The sequence below is a fragment of the Bos grunniens genome, chromosome 8, assembly GCF_055505025.1.
Source record: "Bos grunniens cultivar Pamir isolate PY7600 chromosome 8, Bosgru_T2T1.0, whole genome shotgun sequence".
In the NCBI taxonomy this organism is placed as follows: domain Eukaryota; kingdom Metazoa; phylum Chordata; class Mammalia; order Artiodactyla; family Bovidae; genus Bos; species Bos grunniens.
In genome coordinates, this window is record NC_141172.1 from 61,376,099 (window position 1) to 61,401,255 (window position 25,157).

The 25,157-nt window shown below is 43.0% G+C and overlaps 2 protein-coding genes and 1 long non-coding RNA gene across 20 annotated transcripts in view; 2 read left to right on the forward strand and 1 right to left on the reverse strand.

The window, feature by feature from the left end:
- Window positions 1–22,994, reverse strand: part of TSTD2 (thiosulfate sulfurtransferase like domain containing 2) — a 29,157-nt gene extending 6,163 nt beyond the window's left edge. The window contains exons 1-7 of one of the 15 annotated variants that reach the window (XM_086416005.1): window positions 22,870–22,994; window positions 17,023–17,233; window positions 16,893–16,936; window positions 11,733–11,872; window positions 9,680–9,800; window positions 3,950–4,075; window positions 3,016–3,121 (exon numbers count right to left, since the gene is read on the reverse strand). In XM_086416005.1, the coding sequence (XP_086272131.1) occupies window positions 3,016–3,121; window positions 3,950–4,000 (157 nt within the window). In that variant the 5' untranslated portion in view covers window positions 4,001–4,075; window positions 9,680–9,800; window positions 11,733–11,872; ... (1 more) ...; window positions 17,023–17,233; window positions 22,870–22,994. Of the gene's footprint in view, window positions 1–1,468; window positions 1,745–3,015; window positions 3,122–3,949; window positions 4,076–9,679; window positions 9,801–11,732; window positions 12,047–16,892; window positions 16,937–17,022; window positions 17,234–22,744 lie in introns of those variants that run through there. The other 14 variants (XM_086415994.1, XM_086415993.1, XM_086416003.1 and 11 more) reach the window with 14 other exon arrangements.
- On the forward strand, window positions 840–16,385 carry LOC147367209 (uncharacterized). The gene is made up of 3 exons (XR_015169937.1): window positions 840–1,060; window positions 14,497–14,672; window positions 16,259–16,385. It is a non-coding gene; the product is annotated as an uncharacterized LOC147367209 (long non-coding RNA).
- A 70-nt stretch (window positions 22,995–23,064) lies between the features above and the next one.
- NCBP1 (nuclear cap binding protein subunit 1) overlaps window positions 23,065–25,157 on the forward strand; it is a 38,615-nt gene continuing 36,522 nt past the window's right edge. For all 4 annotated transcript variants that reach the window (XM_086415988.1, XM_086415990.1, XM_086415987.1 and 1 more), the window contains exon 1: window positions 23,065–23,384. Coding sequence is in view for 1 of the 4 variants with exons in the window: in XM_086415987.1 (XP_086272113.1) it covers window positions 23,351–23,384 (34 nt within the window). In the remaining 3 variants the exon portion in view is untranslated. The remainder of the gene's footprint in view (window positions 23,385–25,157) is intronic.

Here is a 25,157-nt window from a genome sequence, read left to right on the forward strand (position 1 = left end):
AATTAATCAAAGAATTCTGCATCCTCATACTTGGCCTAACCCAGTGATAAAAGCCAGACTGTAGAGATGTAAACTGCCACGTGGGTTTGCTGGTCCATGTTATGGCCAGTGTTCAATTGTTCTGTATATGGAGGGGCCTGGACATGTATATGCTTGACTATAGGCTTTAGAAACTGTTCTATACAACATCAAGTCCAAGTGTGAGCATATGGTTATGGAACAAAGTTTGAATAAGTCTTTAAAAAATATAGCAGACAAGAATGTGTCTAAGTTTGTGTGTGTGAGTAAAAGAGAAAAGGGGTTGACAGCAGGAATGAAATACGAGAAAGAAGCAAGAGAGAAAAGATGAAAGGCCAGAAGAAGGAGAGAAAGGACATGAAGTAAAATACAAGGAGACTAAAAGGAAAGAACCTGTCTGCTGGGGCCTTTTGCCTTCTCTACTCTCCAGGGGAGAAATATTCCTATACCTTTAGGGGTCCAGACATCTCAGTAGCTTGTGAAGAACTTTTGGTGAATCTGACAGGGGAGCAACCACACCTCATAGGTGGGGGCTCTGGTGCGTCAGTTACCACTCATGATCGATCCTGACAGCACCATGCAGTGATGGATCCCAACAGCCCCCTGAAGCTGCTGGGTACCAGATGGGGTTAGAGACCCAGAGCATGACCAAAGAATCTAGATTCCTGCCTGCCCATCTGAGGACTGCATGGAGAATGTAACAGGGCTGGATTTTATATGTGATGTCACATAATTACACAGTCACCAAAACAGTGGGGTGGAAAGGGAGGTTCAAAACTGTGATGACAAGCATGGAAATCTGCTGAGCCTTCCCCTTACAGGGAGCTGCAGGGAACCCAACCTGTTCCGGCTGCTGCTATTACTGTGGCTGCTCTCCTGGCCCTGTGGAGGCCTGATCAGACAGTGACTCACATAGACCTGCTTAGAAGAAGTGCCTTCAAACAATGCAGCTCAAATGAAGGCAGCACAGCACTACATGGAGCCCATTCTCCCCTCACCTCCACGGCGAGGTCCTGTAATGCCGACGAGGTCTCCTGCCAAGGTAAGGACACTAAGCAGACACGGCCCTTTGGGGCCTTCTGTTCTCATACATGAGTCTCCTTCCCCAGATGCTTGTATCTTACTCCCATTTCCCTCTGGTTTAACTCTTATCCCTTTTAAATATTTACATACTAAAAAATGAACATAGAGCCAGCCAGACCTTTCTGTTTCCTGATGAAAGGAGACAGTACTACCTATGAAGTAGACTTGGGGGAAAAAAGGAAAGAAAAGAAAAATGGTAATCAAACCTGAATCTGATCAGGTCTCTAGATGTGAGCTGTCTAATATGGCAGCCACTAGCCAGCGTGGCTAACGGGCACTGGAAACGTGGTTTGAGATGTGCTGTAATAAGGGTGACACGTGGAATTTCAAGGATTTAGTATACAAAAAAGAAAAAGTAACATCTCTCTTTGTTGTTGTTGTTATAATTAGTATTTATTTTTGGCAGTACTGGTCTGTGTTGCCGCGTGGGCTTTGCTCTAGTTGTGGTGAGCAGTGGCTGCTCTCTAGCTGCGGTGTCAGGCTTCGCGTGGTGGTTTCTGTTGCTGCAGAGCACAGGCTCTAGGGCACGCCGGCCTCAGCAGTTGTGGCACGTGGGCTCAGTAGTTGCAGTTCCCTGGCTGTAGAGCACAGGCTCAGTAGTTGTGCTTAGCTGCTCTGCAGCCAGGTGGGACGCTCGTATCTCCTGCGTTGGCAAGGCGGATTCGTTACCACTAAGCTACCAGGGAAGCCCCTAAAATATCTTATTAATAATTTTTTACATTGAATACAAGTTGAAATAATATTTTGGCTACACTGCATTAAATAAATGGTATTAGTGAAATTAATTTCACTTGTTTCCTTTTACTTTTTAAATGTGGCTACTGGAAATGTAAAATTCCATCGTGGCACACGTAATATTCCTGCTAGACAGCACTACCATAAATGTGACTAGAATTCACAGGAAAGACAGAGGAACATTACACGGAGATGCAGTCAGCATTATCCTGACTGTGGGAAATAGTACAAGCAAAATTTTCTAATTCCTTCAAAAAATAAACTGCATGGGAAAATAAAAGATGGAGGCTCTAGGTTAAAAAGCACTTAAAAGGCTCAGTCACAACGAGTAGACCTTACTTGAATCCAGATATAAACAAACTTTAAAAATTATGAGATAACTGGGAATTTTAAGCCCTGGCTGAATATTCAATAATATTAAGTAATTACTATTAAAATGTTTTGGATAAGACTGTTTTATAATTATTTATTTTTTAAAAATCCTTTATTTTTTAGCAATATCTACTAAAATAGGAATGAAATGACATGACAGCAGGATTGTTTTCTAAGTAATTTAGGTTGGGGGAAGGGAGTGGGGATTGATCAAAGTTGGCCTTGAATCTGTAATTGTTGAAGCTGCAGGATAGGAACACGGGCATTCACTATAATATTTTTTCTACTTTTTAAAATGTTTGAAATTTTTCATAGTAAAAAGTAAAACAAAACCAAAAACCCCAGCCAAACAAATGTCTTTCAACCACCTGTGATACCCATGAGTGAGGGGGAAAAGAACATTCTAGAGCACTTGCAAACAGACTGCTTTCGTATTGAAAGCTGCTTGCTTTCTGTAGCGAAAAGTCTGTATGTCTTATCCATTTGATGAACTATTTACAAGTAATAATTATACTCTTCCCAAATTGCTATCTTTGGAAAGAGAAAACAACTTCTTTCCAAACCATCACCAAGAAGAATAACTAAGCCGGGTCATTCTAAGCAGCGAGTCTCCCATCACCAGAGCACCAAAGAGAAGAGCCAACGTGAGCACCAGGTAACATGAGTGTCCGCCACCCCACGGCTATTCTGAAGAGAGAATTCATCACAGCCCTCGCTGATCAGAATGTCTAGCTTTCACATTTGTCTCTATATTAAAATCTGTCCCTATGAAGAAAAGGAAAATGTTTCTTCTTAAAGCAAGCATACCAGGCTTCTTATAGGAGATCTTATTGGGACTGATCCCCATGGGCACAATTTCTTCAAACACACCAACACGCAATTCTGGAAAACAGCAAGCTCCTCCTTTGCTGGTCTAGCCAATGAGAAACAAAACAGAATATAGTCTTTCTTGCCCATCTCCAGGTATAATATATTTATTAAGTTGAATTATCTGGAACATTCTATGCTCTAAGTTCCTTCTCCCACTGAAAGAGCTGTTCCTAATTTGAGGTTTCTTAATACTTCAGCTACCCTATTATTACACAACAGATGTAATCTTATATTTGGCACTTTATTGCGTATCTACCATGTGTAGAAATGTCAAATTGAAAAGGTGTTTCTATAGCAATAAGCATTTAACTATAAAACTGAAACACCACCAAGCAATTTCTATATGTAAGATTGCATCCAAGCTTTTGTTCAGGAGTCACAACCTTTTCTTTTCATATCATCATCACCAACACTAACACTTACTAGCAAGGTATTTCCCACCACCTCTGTAACCCATGACACGAAAGCATAAAGTCACTCTGACATAAAGTCTCCTTCAGAGAGCAAGAGCTTCAGTCCCGCTGTGGTATGAGTGCTGATCTGATCCCACCAGGTTTACTAAACATGCAGAGATCCCCTGAAACAGGTGGTCTCTCAGGTGAGCAATTATGGCTAAGTTTGAGTTTAGTGTGTGTAAGCTGCAATGTCCTTAGTCTATATAAAAAGGCCCATGATCACATGGTGGCAGCTTGGAAGATGGATTGGAAGGAGCATACTCTTTCTACTGAGCTGCCTCAAGACCTAGAGGGGAAGTGGTATTCTGTCCAGCACGGCTTACTTCTTTATGGTGATCTCCATAGCCTGGAGTGAGAAGAGGCACTGAAGCAGAAGCAAATGGCTCTCAATCCATTTTATTTTCAATCTCTCTTACCTTAAAATCATCCTTACACAGGTAATCCTTAAACAGTGGGCAGGAAAGCATGACACTGACATAGAGTCTGGTGGCCAGTCTGCTTCCACCAACAGTCCCATTGATTCCTTCCGTAGCAATTCGAACCTGAGACATAAAACAGTGAAAAAGGGAATGCAGCCGTCCAAGTTTCTCTTTGTTTTGGTTGGCAAGTTGTGTCTGACTCTTTGTGACCCCGTGACCTGCCAGGCTCCTCCGTCCATGGGATTTCCCAGGCAAGAATACTGGAGTGGGCTGCCAAGCCCTCCTCCAAGGGATCGTCCCAACCCTGGGACCGAACCTGAGTCTCCTGCATTGGTAGGCAGACTATTTACCACTGAGCCACGGGGAAGTCCATATTTGTAGCTCAGTTTGGATTTTTGCAGGGCAGAACAGGTTCATGTGTATTGGTGAACTTAACAGGAAAAGCAGAAACTCTGCTATGAACACCAGAGTGTTGCCACACAAAGATGCCTGTAGTTTTCTGAAATGGCACCGCCCATAGCTCAGCTGAGGTGCTCAGTTAACATATGCTGAACCAGAGAATAAAATGGATAAAACAACTGGAAAGCCCCATTTGCTATGATGTTCCAGCTGTCCTGTGGCCAAAGCTTAACCTAAATTCAGGGCAGCAGATCCAGAATCAGGATGCACCTTTGCCACTTAACTTGCCAAGTGGCCCTGAGAAAATTCTCTTTTCTGAACCTCAATTTCTTCATCTTGATAAGAGAGATGAAAAAGAAGCAATAATGAAAAGCTGCAGAGGAGATATTCCTCAAGTCCTAAAGCACAGAGCTCATCTGAGGGCCGGGAATGCACACGAGCACCCTCTGCATGGTTGGTGGGGTGGGGGGCGGGGGCAGGTAAGCCCACCACGGCAAACCCACCCACTGGGAGGAGCTTGTGTCTGTTTTGTTCTTGGTTGCATACTAGGTGTCTAGAGTAGTACCTGCCCACAGTAGACATTTGATATGTATTTGCTGAGCAAATGAGTGAGAATCCAAACCTGAGGCTTTCTGGCTTCTCAAACCCTCTGTTCTCTTTGAAATGCTTCACTGGTTGGGGGACATTAAAGCCTGGATTAAGGCCCCTACCCTAAGAGGCAATGCTCTGGGGGGACCTGCAAAGTTACTTGTTCTGGTACCACAAAACCCTTACGGTAAGTTTAAGATGGATCATCTTTAGAAGAGCTAGCTTTCTAAACTTCGAAAGTGCAACACTGTGTATCATGGTATTCTCTGGAAAGAGAAGTAGCTTAGAGCAAAGTTCTGTGTTATTACATTGTTACTTATATAACAATTACAACAATGATACCTACCAGTGCATTAGAATTTGAAAACTTTTAAAGGCTCCCCTTTTATTAGGGCCTAGAGGGGGTACTTGTTTGTTGCCTCACTTGGCTCAATTCTTTAGAGCATGGATAGAAATGGGATTCATTTCACAAGCCAGGGCCTACTCATTAGCAGTAGCTCTCCAGAGTTCCATGATTCTGAGTCACATCCAGGCTCCACCTGATCTGGGCTGACAGAGGGAAGCAGGAAGCATATGCCATCTCTGCTGTACAGGCTACTGCACCTGTTACCAACTCTTTTTTTTAAGGGACAACATAGAAAAATAGAGCTGAGCCAGCATTAACCAAAAATCTACCCTAACACTGTCTCTGACAGGGGCAAATATGAGGAAGAGGTACAGACTTCTGTGTAACTGTCTTTTGGGTAAGCCAGAAGACTCTTTCCTATGTTATTTTAATCCCAGAACCCAAATAAAATATAAGTATGTGCACTCCCTGAATACTGAGGTGGGCAACCTCTAAAACCCATGCATTAGACTTTCAACTCCTGTTGAAGGATTCCTCAACTGAACCCTTCAAAGTAGCTGCTAGGTGAGGAAAGCCTTATACCTCACAGATGAAGAGCAACAGTTAACATTTAATGAGCACCTTTATATTATAAAGTTCCTGTCTTTATATTATAATCCTGAAAGGTAGATATCATAATTCCCACTTGACAGAAAAGGAAACAGAAGCTTAGAGAAATCAAGTAATTTAAGAGAAATCAAGTAATTTACCCAAGGGCACAGAGTTGGGGGTGGTAGATCTGGGATTCAATACCAGATCTTTTGGGGTCCACCTCTTACAATTTTCCTTTCTAAAGCCTCTAATGCATCTGCTCAAATTTCTTGAGGCAGTAAGAAGTATATAGCAAGGGGTCAGAAGCTTCTTTCCATAATTCTAGAATTTTCAAGTTCTCCCCTTTCCCTACAAATGCCAACATTCTTCCAAATCTCCTACCAGCACGAAACTTGAGAACTTAGCATGTATCCCTGAAGCCTTAGAATTTAAACCTAAGAACCAGGCAGGTGCTGCCACCTTGTGGGCAGAGACCCTCACTGCCAGTTCACCTTGCCCCAAACTACAGCGAGATTGATTGCCTGTTTGTGCACTCAGGTTTCCGTTCCATCTTTCAAGGTGTTCTCTAAATACAGATGATGATATATGTATATAAGCCACAAATGTTCTTTTTTTTCCACAATGCATCAGCAATTTTGCCAGGAATTGCAGACATAGTGATTAAAAAATACATAGTTTTGCCCTTTGGGAACTTACAAACTAAGGAAGGTCACAGATATTAAGATAAAAGTCACAAACTGACAAGTGCTATGAAAAATAACTACAAGATGCAGTGAAATAGTATATCTGGAAAACTGAATTTAGATTAAAGGTCTGGAAAGATGTCTTTGATGAAGTATCATTAAAACTGAGAAGTGGAGACTGAGTAAAAATTAGGAGAAATGAGTGGGTGTGGGAAAGTTCCTTGAAGAAAGTATTCTTGTAAAAAGGCCCAAAGGCACCAAATGAAATTTGTGGGCTCCAAGAAACTGAAAGGCTATTTTGCTGGAGTATAATGAGTAAAGGGAGAAGGAAATGGCAACCCACTCCAGTATTCTTGCCTGGAGAATCCTGTGGACAGAGGAGCCTGGTGGGCTGCTGTCCATAGGGTCGCAGAGTCGGACACGACTGAAGCGACTTAGCATGCATGCATGCGTTGGAGAAGGAAATGGCAATCCATTCCAGTGTTCTTGCCTGGAGAATCCCAGCGACGGAGGAGCCTGGTCGGCTGCTGTCTATGGGGTCGCACAGAGTCGGATACGACTGAAGCAACTTAGCAGCAGCAGCAGCAATGAGTAAAGAATGGCATCAGATAAGTAGAAAAGGTGGAAGTGGCCAAAGTATGCAGGAAACTTAAGGGCACGTTAAGGATCTGGGTTTTACTCTAAATACATTGCATAGACACTGAAAGATTGTGAGGAGGGAGGGAGAGGATTTCATTTACTTTTTAAAATCATTCTGGCTGCTGTGTAGAAAATGATTTAATGGGGGCAAAGATGGAAGAATGGAGAGTAGTCTGGAAGCTACTGAAATGAATGAGGTAAGAGAGGGTGGGGTTAGGTCTAAGGAGGTGGAAACGGAGGATCAAAGGATATGTTAGAGGCAGAAATGTCAGGACTTGGTGATGAACTGATGAGGTAAATGCAACTTTCAGTCACTATCTGCAAGAAAACATGGGTGTGAAAAATATCACTGATCAAGTGATTGCCTCAAGGAATAAAAACCTGGGACAAGTGTAGGAAAGGTTAGTGTCATAACCAGAAGGAATACATATATATATGTAATTATGCAAATTATGCAATTATCAATTATCCTATCACGTAGAGATAATCATGACAAACATTTTGATATTTACTACTTGTCATCTTTTTACACACATGCTTGTGGTTTTGTTACAAACATTCATTTCTTATTCAACTCTCTCCAAATATTTACTGTCTGCTATATTCGAGGCCCTGTTCTAGCACTGACAGTACATCAATCAGTTAAGACGAAGTTCCTGTCCTCTTGAATTCAAGAGAGAAAGGAAACAAAACCATAAAACAGTAAAGGACTGACCGCCGCTAAGTCACTTCAGTCGTGTCTGACTCTGTGCGACCCCAGAGATGGCAGCCCACCGGGCTCCCCCGTCCCCGGGATTCTCCAGGCAAGAACACTGGAGTGGGTTGCCATTTCCTTCTCCATTGCATGAAAGTGAAAAGTGAAAGCGAAGTCGCTCAGTCGTGTCCGACTCTTCGTGACCCCATGGACTGCAGCCCATCAGGCTCCTCTGTCCATGGGATTTTCCAAGCAAGAGTACTGGAGTGGCGTGCCATTGCCTTCTCCAAAGGATTGATATGTTCTAGTAAAATTAAGAAGTATCTTGGTATCACACCTGTATGTACAGTTCTATAAAACATTTTTCCAGTTGAAGTGAAGTGAAAGTCGCTCAGTCGTGTCCGACTTCTTGGGACCCCATGGACTATACAGTCCATGGAATTCTTCAGGCCAGAATACTGGAGTGGGTAGCCTTTCCCTTTTCCAGGGGATCTTCCCAACCCAGGAATCGAACCAGGGTCTCCTGCATTGCAGGCAGATTCTTTACGAATTGAGCTATCAGGCAAAGAATCAGAATATAATGCCTACTTTTACAGTTTTACTGGAACATGTGCTGTGCTCAGTCACTCAGTTGTGTCTGACTCTGTTACCCCATGGACTATAGGCCACCAGGCTCTTCTGTCCCTGGGATTCTCTAGGCAAGAATGCTGGAGTGGGTTGCCATTTCCTTCTCCAGTTATCTTCCCAATCCAGAGATTGAACCCAGGTCTCCCACATTGTAGGCAGATTCTTTACTGAGTCACCAGGGAAACCCCTGACCATACCCATTCTTTTACATATTGTCTATGGTTGTTTTCATATTAAAATGCCAAGGTTGAGTCGTTTTGTGCAAAGTCTGAAATATTTGCTATGTGGCTCTGAAGTTTGCTAATCCTTGGTCTATGCCTTTATATAGTCTTATAAAACACTTTTCTTGTTAACTGAAGTGTAGTTGATTTACAATGTTGCACTTATTTCTACTGTACAGCAGAGTGATTCAGTTATATATATATATATTTAATATTCTTTTCCATTATGGTTTATCATAGGATACTGGTTGTAGTTCTCTGTGCTATACTGTAGGACTCGGTTATTTATCCATTCCACGTATAATAGCTTACATCTGCTAACCCCAGTCTCTCACTCCATCCCCCCCCAACCTCTTCCCCCTTGGGAAGAGGTTCTCTATGTCCATGAGTCTGTTTCATAGATAGGTTCATTTATATCATATTTTATATTCCACATGTAAGTGATATCACACAGTATTTGTCTGACTTCACTGTAATAATTTCTAGTTGTATCCATGTTGCTGCAAATAGCATTATTTCATTCTTTTTTTAATGTCTGAGTAATATCTCAGTATATGTATATGTACCACGTCTTTATCCATTCATCTGTTCATGGCTATTGTGAGTAGTGCTGCTATGATTGCAAGGGTGCATGTATCTTTTTGGATTAGTTTTGTCTGGATATATATTATTGTAAGGAATGGGACTGCTAGATCATATGGTAATTCTATTTTTAGTTTTATGAAGACTTTCCACACTGTTTTCCACAGTGGCTGTACCAGCTTACATTCCCACCAACAGAAAACATCATTAATAGCTATTTAGTATTCTATTTAAATGCTTAGCAGGATTTCGCTAATTTCTAAGAACCCAACTGGTGAATCCTTTTTGTAACAAGCAAACCAAGGTGGAGGCAAGATAAGCCCTGTGAAGGATAAGTGATAAGGGAGAAAGTGTTACCTTGCCCGTGAGGTGCAGGTGCTGACACAGAGCTGTTTGCCAGGCACAGACCCAGTCGGGATCCTTCAGGTCACAGTAGCAGTAATAAAGTAGCACCTCCCCTTCATTGTTGCCCTGGCCACTATAAAAAGAAAACCATGGGAAAAGAGCAAATGAGTCACTGGCATGAAGAGGCTACAATTCAGAAAGTAGATTCAGGCAGAGTCAAGAGGGAAGGCCTAATGGAGCTACTCATGCCTGCCCTGGCTCCTAACTATCATTCTCCTCCTGTATTGAGAAGCAACTCTGGTCTGTATTTGCTCTAAAGAAGACAATACCTGCACCAAACTCCTTCCTTTCTAAGAAGTGAGCTTACTTTGATTTCCTTGTTTAATCATCATATCCATGAAACAGATATTAATAACCCCTTTTTAAATTTGAGTCCATTCTGGCTTATACTCTACGAAAAGGCAGTATCTGTTTTGAATCTCTCTCTGTACAAAAAGGTTTCACTTTCATTTTTTCATATAATCCTCTTACCCATGAGACAGGTTATTATCATCACCATTTTATAGCTCAGTGAACTGAGCCCAGTTCATCCGACATGAAATAGACGCAAAGTGACAGTCAGGACTGGAACACCAGTCTTCTGACACTAGAATCCATACTCTTCCCACTGCACTATGCTGACTTTAACTAGTCATGGGCCCTGGGTGGGTGTCTTATCCCTGAGCCCTGATTTCCTCAACTGTAAACCCAGAGGACTGACATAAACTGCCTTTCTCAAAGTGTGCTCTGAAGCTGTTCCATGAAATCACCTGTCTGAGAAATCCTGCAGACAGTATCTCCCTCTTTGAAAGTCACAGTGAAAGCCCCTCATATATTGAAGGCTCTGGGAAGCTCTGCAAAAAAAGAACATTTTAACCTAATGTCTCCCCAATTTAATTGTCTTTAGCACCTCTTTTCAATACCTGAGAGCACCCTCCAGAGCTAGTGCTGTAGAGATATTTTAGAGAATGCTGTCATAGATGGTAATTCAGGTCCCATCCAGCTCTGAACTCTCTGACTCTCTCATCAATGCCCTCTTATTGCAGGGCCTAGTCTCCTCTAACACCTGCTTGTCTATTAGTGTATCTGTTTTCCTCTCTCTAAATTCCTATAACAAATTATCGTCTGAGCCACACAATTTTAAGTGATAACTGCATAGCTTGTCTTACACCATCTGCTAAATGTTTTGTGTATCCTTTTTCTTTGTTTTTCTAACTAAAAAGCAGGTCCATACAGAAATGAAGAGACCACATTTGTATCACTTTACAGTTCACGTGAGCTCTTACCATCATCATTTTATGTAATTCTTAGAGCAATTCTGTGAGGTAGTCAGAGCAGGCATTATTACCAGTTTTAGAGGTAAGGATGTAAAGGTATGAAGAATTTAGTGACTGGCTCAAGTCTAACTCCAAGTGTAGTTCTCTTTCTCTTCTTTCTGATAAGCAAAAGGAACTGGTATTAAGACCAGTGACAAAAGTGTATCAAATGTGGGCATCTTCTATTCACTGAGTAGTTTAGGAATTCCTTAAAGATTCCTTAAATCTGTCCTCTACAATTAACATAATATTATGATGCGGTGAGGTTTTCAAAGGCAGATCTAAACTTCTAACCCTATGCATTAGTTCTAAAAGTTAACTTACTTTCTAAAACATATTCAGCTCCGAAAAACACATCTGGTAATAAAAACCCCTTTCTAAGCTGACACATCAGGGTTGAGGAATCATGACCATCTCTGGGCCTTCCGGCTTCTCTTTGGAAATAACATTTTCTGTTCTTTACCTCTCCTGAGAGAAGTAAAGACATGGGATGCCTTCCAAGATACCTAGAGTGCACTGCTAGCTGCATGGGTATACGCTACTGCATAGGCTGTGGTCTTCTATTACACACACAACGTTTATCGGCCTAGCTTAGGCAGTAGAGAAATTCTGTGCCTTAAGGATCTGCCATTTTAGTGGATAGGTGGTATCTCATTCCAACTGGAAAAACATTTTTCAATGAAACAAAAGGTACAGAATGAAATCCTTACCTTATCAGCTCATCAGGGTTAAAGCAGCTTATATCAGGGAGCCAAGTAGACACTTCTTGGTTACGGGTAAGGTCCTCTTTGAAAGGGTTCCTTTTGTCTGTAGACTCAAGACTCTTGGAGGTGCTCGATGTCACAGCCAGCTGCTTTAAAACAGAAGCGGTCTCATGGCAAATCTCATTAGCATGTTGTGTTGCCACGTGTCTGTGTATGCTGGTTGGGTCTGTAAATAGTTGCTGACAGCATTTCCACCATTTTTCTTTACATTCACAAGGAGGTGCTGGAACTTCTTTAGTTTTAACGAAAAGGGAAAATGCCTGCAATTACATTTCAAATATGTCACTAGTAAATAACCTTAGGTTTTAGGTTAGAATGAAAGTCTCAGTGAAATTTTTTCCATAGGGGTTTCTCGTTTTAGGTCCTACAATTCTGCAGAACTTCTTGAGACTGAACTTCCTCCAAAAAGGAAATGGTCAAAGAAATTATGGAATATACTTACTATGGAATATTAAGTAGCTAGTTTCAAACTACATGGGAAAATATTTATGGTATAATGTTAAATGGAAAAAATTGAATAAAATGTCCTTATATCATGTAATCTCAATTACATAAAAAAGTACATTGAGGGACTTCCTGGTGATCCAGTGATTGAGAATCCACCTTCCAGTGTAGGGAACCCTGGTCTGATCCTTGGTCCAGGTACTAAGGTCCCATGGGCCATGGGATAACTGAGTCCACTGAGCCTGTGTGCTCTAGAGCCACAAGCCACAATGAAAATCCCGCATGTCCCAACTAAGACCCAATGCAGCCAAATAAATAAATTTTTTAAAGTATATTGAAAAGCATGGAAAGAAATGTACCAAATGTTTTGATTTGGTTTTTGGAAGATAACTTTATTGTTATTATAAAGAGGATTTAGGCAAATTGTTAAAAAAAATTAAACACAATAGAAAATTATAGATGTACCATAATTCTTTTAACCAATTCTAAATGAATGAGCTTTTTTGGTTTCCAATATTTGCAATTATAAGCAATGGTGAAGGAGCATGTCAGCATATCTTTGTATACTTCTTTAACCATCTACATAGAATAAATTTTTTTTTTTTTTAGAATAAATATTTAGAAGAAAATTTTGGAGGTGAAGAAGCAAATATTAAACTGTGATTGAGTAGTGACTACCTGAAAAATCATTACCAATTTATGCATTCAGCAGCAATGCATGAGGATTCCATTTTATTCACAGCATTTTATCAGTATTAAATTTTTTGTAGTCAGTATTTTCAATTTTGACCCAAATAAAAAGCAAATACCCTGTTTTTATTTTCCAATCTTTGATTAGCAGTAAGGTTGAATATTTTTTCATATTGATTCTATGTTCTAGTTTGCCTCTTCATACCTGTTGCCTATTTTTCTACTGTGGCATTTATCTTATTGATTTGTAAGTAGTTTTAGTGACCTTTCATTGATCATAGTTATTCAAATTTGTTTCTCTACTTGTCATTTGTTTTTCAACTTTGTTTATGGTGTTTTTTTGATGTCAGAATTGAAGTTTATACATTATGGTACGGTTTATGGCATCTATGATTATCAGTCTTTCAAGATATTTTCCCTCTTGGTTTCTAGAAAGAAAGGTATTAATATTTTTACATTATATATATATATACATACACACATAGTACTTATATATATAGTTTAAAATTGTTCAAAATATATAAATAACAATTTATATTAATGTAACATTTAAACAATTTTCTTAATGCATCTGAAGACTACTGTAAAGCATCCAAAATTGGGCACTCTGAAGAATAATAATTATAAATATGGAGCATCATTTTTAGATCTTCCTCAATCTGTACACAACCATATCTGGATTGTCCCAGACTGAAGCAGGATAGGGTAGTCTGAAATTACACTGGAGGGCACTTTTTAGCCTCTCGTGCAGTTGATCATTCTGTATAGGCCAATAAAAAGAGCAGTATGTCAACTTGAGTGCTTCTTTGTATTATACTTAGAACTTCAAATCTTGTTCTCTAATTGAGGCTACTAAGAAGGAAACACTTAGAAGAAAAGAAGAACACTTTTTACAAGGAACAGGCTTGTAAAAAGCATTACACAATTATTTCAGTTGACAATTATTGTACATCAATAATTACTATGACTATTAGTTTATATATAAATGTAAGGTATTGCATCCAAGGCCTCATTAGCATCGAGGCCTCAAGAAGTCATGATCGTTAAAAAAATGCAGTATATAATCTGAATTTTTTTTCCTTCTTTCCTCCCTTTTTCCTTCATCAAAAGTCCTCAGACAGGCCTGAGTGAGGTGGGAAGCCCAGTGTGAATGTGGCCTGCCACTGGTCTCTTAGGGCCTTCTGAACAAGGCATTGAGGATCCAGCAGCAGTCAGGGCCCATGTGGGGTCCGCTCCGGAGAGAGAGGCAGGCCAAAGCTAGGAAGGTAGCTAAGAGCAGGTGAGGCCTGTGTGGGGAAGGCAGGCCTTGATGGAAGAGGCAGCTTGAAAGAGTGGGAAGACTGACTGCATACAGGGGAATAAGCAATTAAGTATACACACTGGGACTGAAGATAGCTGGGTTTGCTATGAAACATCATCATACAGGGAAGTTATAAATATAAGGGGAGAGAATAAACCTGTGATATGGCAATGGAACTAAAGGTTCCATGAGTATGAACTCATCTGGTTTATACTGATATGAAAGTAAATATAAAAGTATGATATATAGAAATGTATGTGTTTTTCATCTATATAGATATTAGCTCTGCTGCTGCTGCTGCTGCTAAGTCGCTTCAGTTGTGTCCGACTCTGTGCGACCCCACAGATGGCAGCCCACCAGGCTCCGCCGTCCCTGGGATTCTCCAGGCAAGAACTCTGGAGTGGGTTGCCACTTCCTTCTCCAATGCATGAAAGTGAAAGTGAAGTCGCTCAGTAAGTGTCCGACTCTTTGTGACCCCATGGACTACAGCCTACCAGGCTCCTCCGTCCATGGGATTTTCAGGGCAAGAGTACTGGAGTGGGTTACCATTGGCCTTCTCCGAGATATTAGCTCTATCCACCATCTATTCTTAGCTCTATCCACCAGATGTCCTGAAAGAAGCAGCACCTTAGTAGAAATGAGTTTATCTAGCCCCTTGGTTTTGGTTTTCCACCTCCATAAGAACCAGTGTTCCTTGAAGAAATGTTTGACTCCAAGAATGAGAGAGAGAAAGAACATGACCCTGAAACATCTTGTTAAGTCAGAAAGTAAGGAAATGCTCAAAGAATGATGGGGTAAGTCAAAAAGACATAGATACTAGCTGGAATCCCAGCCAAACCTGAGATGATCTGAGAATCAAAATAAAAAATGATGATAATGGATTATCGCCCACTGAATAAAACGGCATTCTTGAATACACACTGATACAAATAAACTAGGAGCAAAGAAAGCTCTTCCTTACAGAAGACTGCCAAGTAAGAAATATAGAAGGAATGAAGCAATTAGAAAGTCACCATTTAGAAATCATCACAGTAATAGTCAACTGAAGCAAAGAAACACCAATGGATCTAAAACTAGTAGATGAAAGTTCATTGTGAAATAGGCTATTTCAGTTCAGTTCAGTCGCTCAGTTGCGTCTGACCCTTCACGACCCCATGAATCGCAGCATGCCAGGCCTCCCTGTCCATCACCAACTCCTGGAGCTTACTCAAACTCATGTCCATTGAGTCGGTGATGCCATCCAGCCATCTCATCCTCTGTCATCCCCTTCTCCTCCTGCCCCCAATCCTTCCCAGCATCAGGATCTTTCCCAAAGAGTCAACTCTTCACATGAAGTGGCCATAGTATTGGGGTTTCAGCTTTAGCATCAGTCCTTGCAATGAACACTCAGGACTGATCTCCTTTAGAATGGACTGGTTGGATCTCCTTGCAGTCCAGGGGACCCTCAAGAGTCTTCTCCAACACCACAGTTCAAAAGTATCAATTCTTTGGCTATTTACATAGTCTCAAACTATTTTCCCTCAAATATTGAATAACTAAAGGGAAAAAAGAATAATTTTAAAGCAAAGAAATCTGACAAGGCACTTCCTTAATTGGGTACCCGAAGTTAACATCACCAGTAGCAGGACAAATTGGCACTGTGACTGCCTGACTGAATGCAGCTGGATGAACACAGTGTCTCTTGTGGGGCAGTCTTGTTAACAAAAACCACAACTTGAATCCAATCACAAGGAAACATGAGTGAAAAATCATGAGAGACGTCCTACACGTAACTATCACCTTCTAAAAAGTCACGGTCATGATTTCAGGGGAAAAAAATGAAAAAGTGGTCCAGATTGAAGACTTTTGAGATATAACAACTAAACATGTGACCTTAGAGTGGATCTATAAAAGCCATTTGAGACAACTGAAGAAACATGAATGGAGCTGCTGGGCAAAGGGGATCCTCCGTAGAATTCTGGCAGCTTTTCTGTAGGTTTGAAATTATTGCAAAATAACAACAACAAAATGTCTGTATCCTTTGGGTTTCATTTTCAAGGAAATCTGTGTGGGATGCAGGCAGAAGGGTGGAGTATAGAAGCTATAAGAAGAGACATCTATTCTTCATTGACGTGGAGCCAATATAAGATGATTTTGCAAGAGGAACAAAAGCCTGGAGGTAAGAAAACTAAGTCTCAACTGTATTTCTTCAGTCAAGTCATTTTCCTTTGAGCTTCAGCAGGAGAAGGGTTTAGTCAGTGATCCCTGAGAAAAGCATCAATGGCCCAGAAGGGCAGCATCCATCTACCACACTGTGAGCCAGTTCTCGGTGGCCTGCAGCATTCCAAGCCACTCTGTTCCTTCTCCCAGCCAACCGAGCCCTGCAAGCTGGGCCGGACCCAGGGTCTTAGGCAGCAGCTGCCCTGACACCTGTCTGTCCTCCTATGACTGAGGCTCCTGGGACCCTTCCCATAACCCCAGGTGGGAAAAAGAATCGAGCCCATCTATCAAGAATCTGTCAAGTAATCCACTGTAAATTAGGTGTTTCCTATGATCCTCCTTTGCTTGGCACTGAACTAAGGTTAACTAAGAACTGGTTAATCACTGGACACAGTACCCAACATGATGCAGTCTTTCTTTTGTAAAGCAAATGTTACAAGTGACAAATGTGACCAGACCTGACTAGAACTTACCGTGAGCGTGGCAGCAGCCTGGTGTCTCACCAGTGCTCCACTCCCTGGAGGACAACCTTGATGAGTTATTTCTGGACATATCTGCATTAACTGTACCTACATGATCCTGAAACATCAACGGCAATTTTACCTTTTTCTTTGCAAATGAGTATTTCTTCTTTGCACTGACATCTAACTCTGCTTTGAGACTGCTACTGGGATTCATAAGACTCGTGTCTTTCAAATCCAGGTCTGAAAACCTTAAAACACAGGCTTCCAGGTCATCATCTCCTTGGTCTGGTGAAGTGGAAGAAGGCATCTGGTTGGCTCCAGCCGTGGGGTAGGTTCCTTTCTGCTATCACCTAGGAAGTAAGCAAGGGAAAAACAACAACGTCCAAGTCTTTGATTACTACTTGAAGTAAATCAGTCATGCAAATGAGCATGGCCCAGTAGCCCAAACTATCCATTCATTCACTTGTTCATCTAAGAAATATTTATTTAGCACCAACTCTATGCCCTGCACTGTTCTAAGCCCTGAAGATGTAGTAGTGAAAGAAACAGAGAAAGTTTCTTCTTTCTTAAGAGCTTACTTTCCAGTGGGGAGAGAGAGGAGGTAAACAAATGAATTAAACTGCTTTTTTTTTTTTTTAAAAGTCAGATGGTAGAAAGGGCTATGAAGACAAATAAACAAGGTAAGGAGACAAGAGTGATGGAAGGACTCTTTAGAACTCAGAGGGTAGTTCAGGTCTTTTTGAGGCAGAAGCATTTCAGCAGAAACCTGAATCAGAGGGTAAGCCATGCCAACATTTAGGGGAAAACACACCAAAAAAAAGTACGAGGTACAACCAAAATCAACCAAGCTGCGTGTTCAGTTCAGTTCAGTCGCTCAGTCGTGTCAGACTCTTTGCGACCCCATGAATCGCAGCACGCCAGGCCTCCCTGTCCATCACTAACTCCCAGAGTTCAATCAGACTCACATCCATCGAGTCAGTGATGCCATCCAACCATCTCATCCTCTGTCGTCCCCTTCTCCTCCTGCCCCCAATCCCTCAGCATCAGCTGTGTGTTAGTACCTTTAATTTAGAGAAGGCAATGGCAACCCACTCCAGTACTCTTGCCTGGAAAATCCCATGGACGGAGGAGCCTGGTAGGCTGCAGTCCATGGGGTCGCTAAGAGTTGGACACGACTGAGCGACTTCACTTTCACTTTTCACTTTCATGCATTGGAGAAGGAAATGGCAACCCACTCCAGTGTTCTTGCCTGGAGAATCCCAGGGACGGCAGAGCCTGGTGGGCTGCCGTCTGAAGGGTCGCACAGAGTCAGACACGACTGAAGCAACTTAGCAGCAGCAGTACCTTTAATTATAAATACTTTTCTCTTTTGTCCTCTAATTTTTGAGCTGGTCAAATTCCCTTCCTTAGAAAAAATAACTATCTAGAGAGCCTCATTTTAATGAGTCAAACTTACACTTTGTATCCCTCAGTCATGTCTGACTCTTTGCGACCCCATGGACCATACAGTCCATGGAATTCTCCAGGCCAGAATACTGGAGTGGGTAGCCGTTCCCTTCTTCAGGGGATCTTCCCAACCCAGGTCTCCCACATTGCAGGCGGATTCTTTACCAGCTGGGCTACCAGGGAAGCTCAAAGAAATGAGCCAAAAGAAATATACAAACTGCTCCCATGGCCAAATCTTGTCAAAAGGAACACAGTACACCAACATGATGCATTCTTTTGTAAAGCAAATGTTACAAGTGATAAATGTGAAGAATAACAAGAAAGACTAGGGAAAGTATGGGCTTTGGATTATGGTGCAGCTGGGTGCAAGTAAGTGAACCTGGGCAGGATATTTACCTTCTCTGAATTCTAGTTCCCAAAAGCATAAAATGGGGATGACAGTATCTACCCTGCAGGACTGTGGTGAGAGCTAGGAAGCTGTTCAAATGCAACTATTAAAACCAAATTCTTGCTCCTCAGTCTCCCTTACCTCAGTAAACAACAATTCTATTCTTCCTGTTACTCAGACAAAAACTTTGGGATTCTCATTTCCTTATTTTTTCAGATGATTGAAAAGCTTATCAACTCTGCTTCTGAAATACAATCACATCAACCACAATGCACCACCTTCACTACCAGCCTCCTTCAAGCCATCATTTGACTGAATGACTACAGTTGCCCAACTGCCCTGTTCCTGTAGAAGCCACAGAGGTAACTTTTAAAACTTTTATTTATCTTCCTTTTAGCTGTGCTAGGCCTCTGCTGCTGCACGTAGACCCCCTCTGGTTGTGGTGCAGGGGCTTCTCCTCGTGGTGCCTTCTCTTGTTGTGGAGCGCAGGCTCTAAGCCCCCAGGCTGCAGTAGTTGTGGCTTGCTGGATCTAGATCTCAGAGCTCAGTAAACTTACGCAGGATTAAGTTGCCCCACGCGGCATATGAGATCTTCCCGGACCAGGGATGGAACCCGTGTCCCCTCAATGGCAGGTGGATTCTTAACCACTGGATCACCAGGGAAGTCTCAGAGGTAACGATTAAAAACTAAGTCCAATCGCCCTCCCAAAGCTTCTAAATGTACCAGGATAAAGTCCTTACAAAGCCCCATCTACCACCTCCCTAATCTCATCTTCTCCCACTTTTACTCACTACCTGATTACATTGTTTGCTGGTTCCTGAATGAGTCATCATCACTAAGAAAGCAGGAGTTTTCTTTTGTTCACCTCTGCATCCAGAAAACTGCCTGGCACATGACATATACAATATATTTGTCGAATGAAGTAAGAGTGATTGGGTGGCCAGGAAAGACTTCACTAAGGGCCTGATGTTTGAACTGAGACAAGAAGCCATCCATGCAGACTTAGGAGCAGAGATCTTCAGGCAAAGGAAATAGTATGAATTCCTCAGGTGGTAAACAGCTTGACTTACTGCAGGTGCAGGAAGTCAGAGTGGTTGGAATACAGTGATGAGAGTAAAACCCTGTAGAAGAGGTTATGGAGTTTACAATAGAAAGTCATTGGAGAGCTGTAAACAAAGGAGTAACGTGATCTGATTCAGATCTGTTCTGAAGGTAGAGCTGGCAGGGTTTCCAGGTAGATTGTTCTTTAGGAAGTGAAGGAAAAGGACCTAAGAATGACTCCTATCCACGTTTTTGGATTAAGCAGTAGACTGGATGGTGCCATTTACTGAAATGGGTAAGACTGAAGGAAGAACATTCAGGTGACTTAAATCCTTTATGATTATACAGTGGAAGTGAGAAACAGATTTAATGGACTAGATCTGATAGAGTGCCTGATGAACTATGGATGGAGGTTTGTGACATTGTACAGGAGACAGAGATGAAGACCATCCCCATGGAAAAGAAATGCAAAAAAGCAAAATGGCTGTCTGAGGAGGCCTTACAAATAGCTGTGAAAAGAAGAGAAGCGAAAAGCAAAGGAGAAAAGGAAAGATACAAACATCTGAATGCAGAGTTCCAAAGAATAGTGAGGAGAGATAAGAAAGCCTTCCTCAGTGATCAATGCAAAGAAATAGAGGAAAACAACAGAATGGGAAAGACTAGAGATCTCTTCAAGAAAATTAGAGATACCAAGGGAACATTTCATGCAAAGATGGGCTCGATAAAGGATAGAAATGATATGGTAACAGAAGCAGGAGATATTAAGAAGAGGTGGCAAGAATACACAGAAGAATTGTACAAAAAAGAGCTTCACAACCCAATCATGATGGTGTGATCATTCACCTAGAGCCAGACATCTGGAATGTGAAGTCAAGTGGGCCTTAGAAAGGATCATTACGAACAAAGCTAGTGGAGGTGATGGAATTCCAGTTGAGCTATTTCAAATCCTGGAAGATGATGATGTGAAAGTGCTGCACTCAATATGCCAGCAAATTTGGAAAACTCAGCAGTGGCCACAGGACTGGAAAAGATCAGTTTTCATTCCAATCCCAAAGAAAGGCAATGCCAAAGAATGCTCAAACTAACGCACAGTTGCACTCATCTCACACGCTAGTAAAGTAATGCTCAAAATTCTCCAAGCCGGGCTTCAGCAGTGAAGCAGTGAACTTCCAGATGTTCAAGCTGGTTTTAGAAAAAGCAGAGGAACCAGAGATCAAATTGCAAACATCCACTGGATCATCAAAAAAGCAAAAGAGTTACAGAAAAAACATCTACTTCTGCTTTATTGACTATGCCAAAGCCTTTGACTGTGTGTGGATCACAGTAAACTGTGGAAACTTCTGAAAGAGATGGGAATACCAGACCACCTGACCTGCCTCTTGAGAAATTTGTATGCAGGTCAGGAAGCAACAGTTAGAACTGGACACGGAACAACAGACTGGTTCCAAATAGGAAAAGGAGTTCGTCAAGGCTGTATATTGTCACCCTGTTTATTTAACTTATATGCAGAGTACATCATGAGAAACACTGGACTGAAGAAACACAAGCTGGAATCAAGATTGCCAGGAGAAATATCAATAACCTCAGATATGCAGATGACACCACCCTTATGGCAGAAAGTGAAGAGGAACTAAAAAGCCTTTTGATGAAAGTGAAAGTGGAGAGTGAAAAAGTTGGCTTAAAGCTCAACATTCAGAAGACGAAGTTCATGGCATCTGGTCCCATCACTTCATGGGAAATAGATGGGGAAACAGTGGAAACAGTGTCAGACTTTATTTTTCTGGGCTCCAAAATCACTGCAGATGGTGACTGCAGCCATGAAATTAAAAGACGCTTACTCCTTGGAAGGAAAGTTATGACCAACCTAGAAAGCATATTCAAAAGCAGAGACATTACTTTGCCAACAAAGGTTCGTCTAGTCAAGGCTATGGTTTTTCCTGTGGTCATGTATGGATGTGAGAGTTGGACTGTGAAGAAGGCTGATCGCCGAAGAATTGATGCTTTTGAACTGTGGTGTTGGAGAAGACTCTTGAGAGTCCCTTGGACTGCAAGGAGATTCAACCAGTCCATTCTGAAGGAGATCAGCCCTGGGATTTCTTTGGAAGGAATGATGCTGAAGCTGAAACTCCAGTACTTTGGCCACCTCATGCGGAGTTGACTCACTGGAAAAGACTGATGCTGGGAGGGATTGGGGGCAAGAGGAGAAGGGGACGACAGAGGATGAGATGGCTGGATGGCATCACTGACTCGATGGACGTGAGTCTGGGTGAACTCCGGGAGTTGGTGATGGACAGGGAGGCCTGGCGTGCTCCGATTCATGGGGTCGCAAAGAGTCGGACACGACTGAGCGACTGATCTGATCTGAAGGACCAGGCAGTTAGATACGCAGCTGTAGCACTCACCAGCGGAGAAGGCAATGGCACCCCACTCCAGTACTCTTGTCTGGAAAATCCCATGGACGGAGGAGCCTGGTAGGCTGCAGTCCATGGGGTCGCTGAGGGTCAGACATGACTGAGCGACTTTACTTTCATGCATTGGAGAAGGAAATGGCAGCTCACTCCGGTGTTCCTGCCTGGAGAATCCCAGGGACGGGGGAGCCTGGTGGGCTGCCGTCTATGGGGTCACACAGAGTCGGACACGACTGAAGTGACTTAGCAGCAGCAGCAGTAGCAGCGCTCACCAGAGATGTCAGAGCGAGGGATATTCAAATACAGGTATGAAGGTACCCGATAACTATTGAAAACGTTACTAAAGCAATCACGCGTTCTTTCCTAAACCACAGGTCAGAGGAGCGAGAGATCAGATGACGGCCAGAGAGTAACCCTGGAGTAGCTGGCTCACGCTTCGGAGGGTCCTTCTGTCCCCGGGTCGCTGGAGCCGCCTCGCACCCCGGCCTCTACCCGCGCACCGGTCTTGGCCTAATCTCTCCGCCCAGATTTCCCCAGCCGTCAAAGGCCGGGAAGTGGGAGAAAGATGAGCACGTACCCGCCCGTCCTGATCCTTTCTCAGATCTCTCTTCACCGAGCAGTCTCCGCCTAGAAATTGCCACCGCTCGCAGCCCTCGCACTCCCAGCCCCCTCCTGTATTTAGGAAGGAACGCCGTACCGCACCTCGCTCCGGAAGTTAGGCAGTTGGTGAAAGGGCCGCCGGGAAAACCCCCGGGAGGCCCCGAGAGAGGGACTGAAGTGGAGATGGGGACTAGAGGGTCCCTCCTAGACAACCCGCCTCCGGGCGTGGCTCGGGACCTGCGGGGTTCGGCCTGGCGGAAGAGGCGGTGCTCTCCGCGTGGCCCCGGAAGGGCTTTCAGCGAAGGCGGGCGAAGGAAGCAGCCAAGAGGCGGAGGTAACCCGAGAGGGTCGCTGCGTGCGGGGCAGAAGCTACCGGCCTGGTGAGCTTCCAAAACCGGCTCTCCTGGATCCGAGCTCGCGGAGCCATCCAGCCTTGTGCTTCCGGGAGCCGCCGCGACCGAAAGCGCCTGCGCGCCGGCCACTCCGCGCGCCTCGCCGCTGTCCGCCCACCGGCCGGCGGCCTGACGGTTCCTGCCGCGCTTCGTGACCGCTGTCTCAGCTCCGCGGAGCACCAGCGTGCGGCATGTCGCGGCGGCGGCACAGCGACGAGAACGATGGTGAGTGCCCTGAGCCCGGCCGCCGAGGCCGCCCTCAGGTGGGCCGAGGTTTGGCTTCCCTGGTTTTCGGGTCTCGACAGAAGGGACGGGAAGCCCTTCTTCCTCCGGGAGCGTTCGGGGAGCCGCGTAGAGAAGGGGTGGCACGGCGGGAGTGCGGCCGGGCAACTTTGGGAAAGTCCCCTGCTTCCCCCGGTCCCAGTTCCTCAGTCGTTGGCCACGGGGAGGCCTGGTGGACCCCGGTCCCTAGGAACTCTTCAAAATTTGGCTCTTAGCATCTCCGAGCAGGGAATGCTAAGAGTGTCTGTGTCTGTGCCTCCGCTTCTTAGGGACCCACTCTACCCAGTGTCTCGTTTTGACCCTCAAATTGCACTTAAAAAGGACTCAGAAGATGAGAGATCTGCTGAATCCCGATCTGAGCTTTCTCCTGTACCCGTCATTCGTCATCTTGCCTTCTTCCAAGCGATAGGGAAAGAAATCGGTGTCTTATCCACACCCAAGAGGTCTCTTAAGAAAGAGATGTACGTAGATTGTTGTGTTACATTTTGAGCTGACCGTAAGCATATTTCCCTTGTGTAATAAAGAGTGTCGGAAGAATAACTGGAGAGCTCCTAGAGATTTTGATCAACCGTTTGGATGGTTGCGCTCATGGGGATCATGGAGTTGCCATCGTAATAAAAACCAAGAATAATTTTGCTAGTTAAAAATAGAAAAGATGTTTATCTTGCAAAAATCAGTCAAGAACACACATCCAACAAACTGAAAACCTAACAGTTATTGTTATTAATAGTTTAGGGTATTGTTCTTCGAGTAGAGTGTAGTTTGGTGGTTAAGAGGCCAGACTTTGGAATCAGAGGACTTTTCAAAGCCAGACCCTGCTGTTTACTTTGTGATCTTGCCTGGGTTATATTACCTCTTTAAACCTTAGTCTGTAACTTAGAAATAATGATACAGACATTTCGGCTTTGTGAGAGATAACACGTGTAACTAATTGCTCATGAAGATGTGTATTTTATCACCTGATAATGCTTAAGAGCTGATAAACATTGGCAGGTGGTGACTCTAAGAAAAAGTACAGAACAAAAAAAATTGAATTAATTTTTTCCACTGACATTTTTCTCTCCTTGAATGTTGGGGTAACTTAGGGGTAGGAGCAGAATCCCACTAATTTAAGGTTTTTTGTTTGGTTTGTTGGTTTGGGTTTTGTTTCTTTTTTTTCTTTTGGCCGTGGTATAAGGATCTTAGTTAGGGTTAGGGATTGAACCTGTGCCCCCTGCAGTGGAAGCCTGCAGTCTTAATCACAGGTCCACCAGGGATGTCCCCCACTTAGTTTTAATAGTGTATCAGATTTCTCCTGGAGCTTGGCTTGGGAGGATATTCTACCCCAGCCTTATCACTTCACACCTGAGGTCTACAGTTTTAGTGTAATTAACATGGAGACAGCATTAGCAGTGCCCGGATACCAGTGAAAGCAAGTCGAGAGTTACATTACACAGGTCTTACTATGCTGTATTTTTGATTTTTATTAAACACAACATAATGTACATACAGGGCACAGAAAATAGTTTTCATGTGCTTTGTATCTGATTAGTTAACTTAATCTCCTAGAAGTCATCACTTGGGATTTGGAGAACTTAGGTCTTTTAAAGTTCTTCCCATTGTCTTTGTTCTTCTCATGCTTTCTCTATTCTTTCATCTTCTCCTTTCTAAGGTGTCCCTAAAGGGAGAGAAAATCTTTCCAAGGGGCATCCTGGAGAATTGGATGTAAATTTGTAG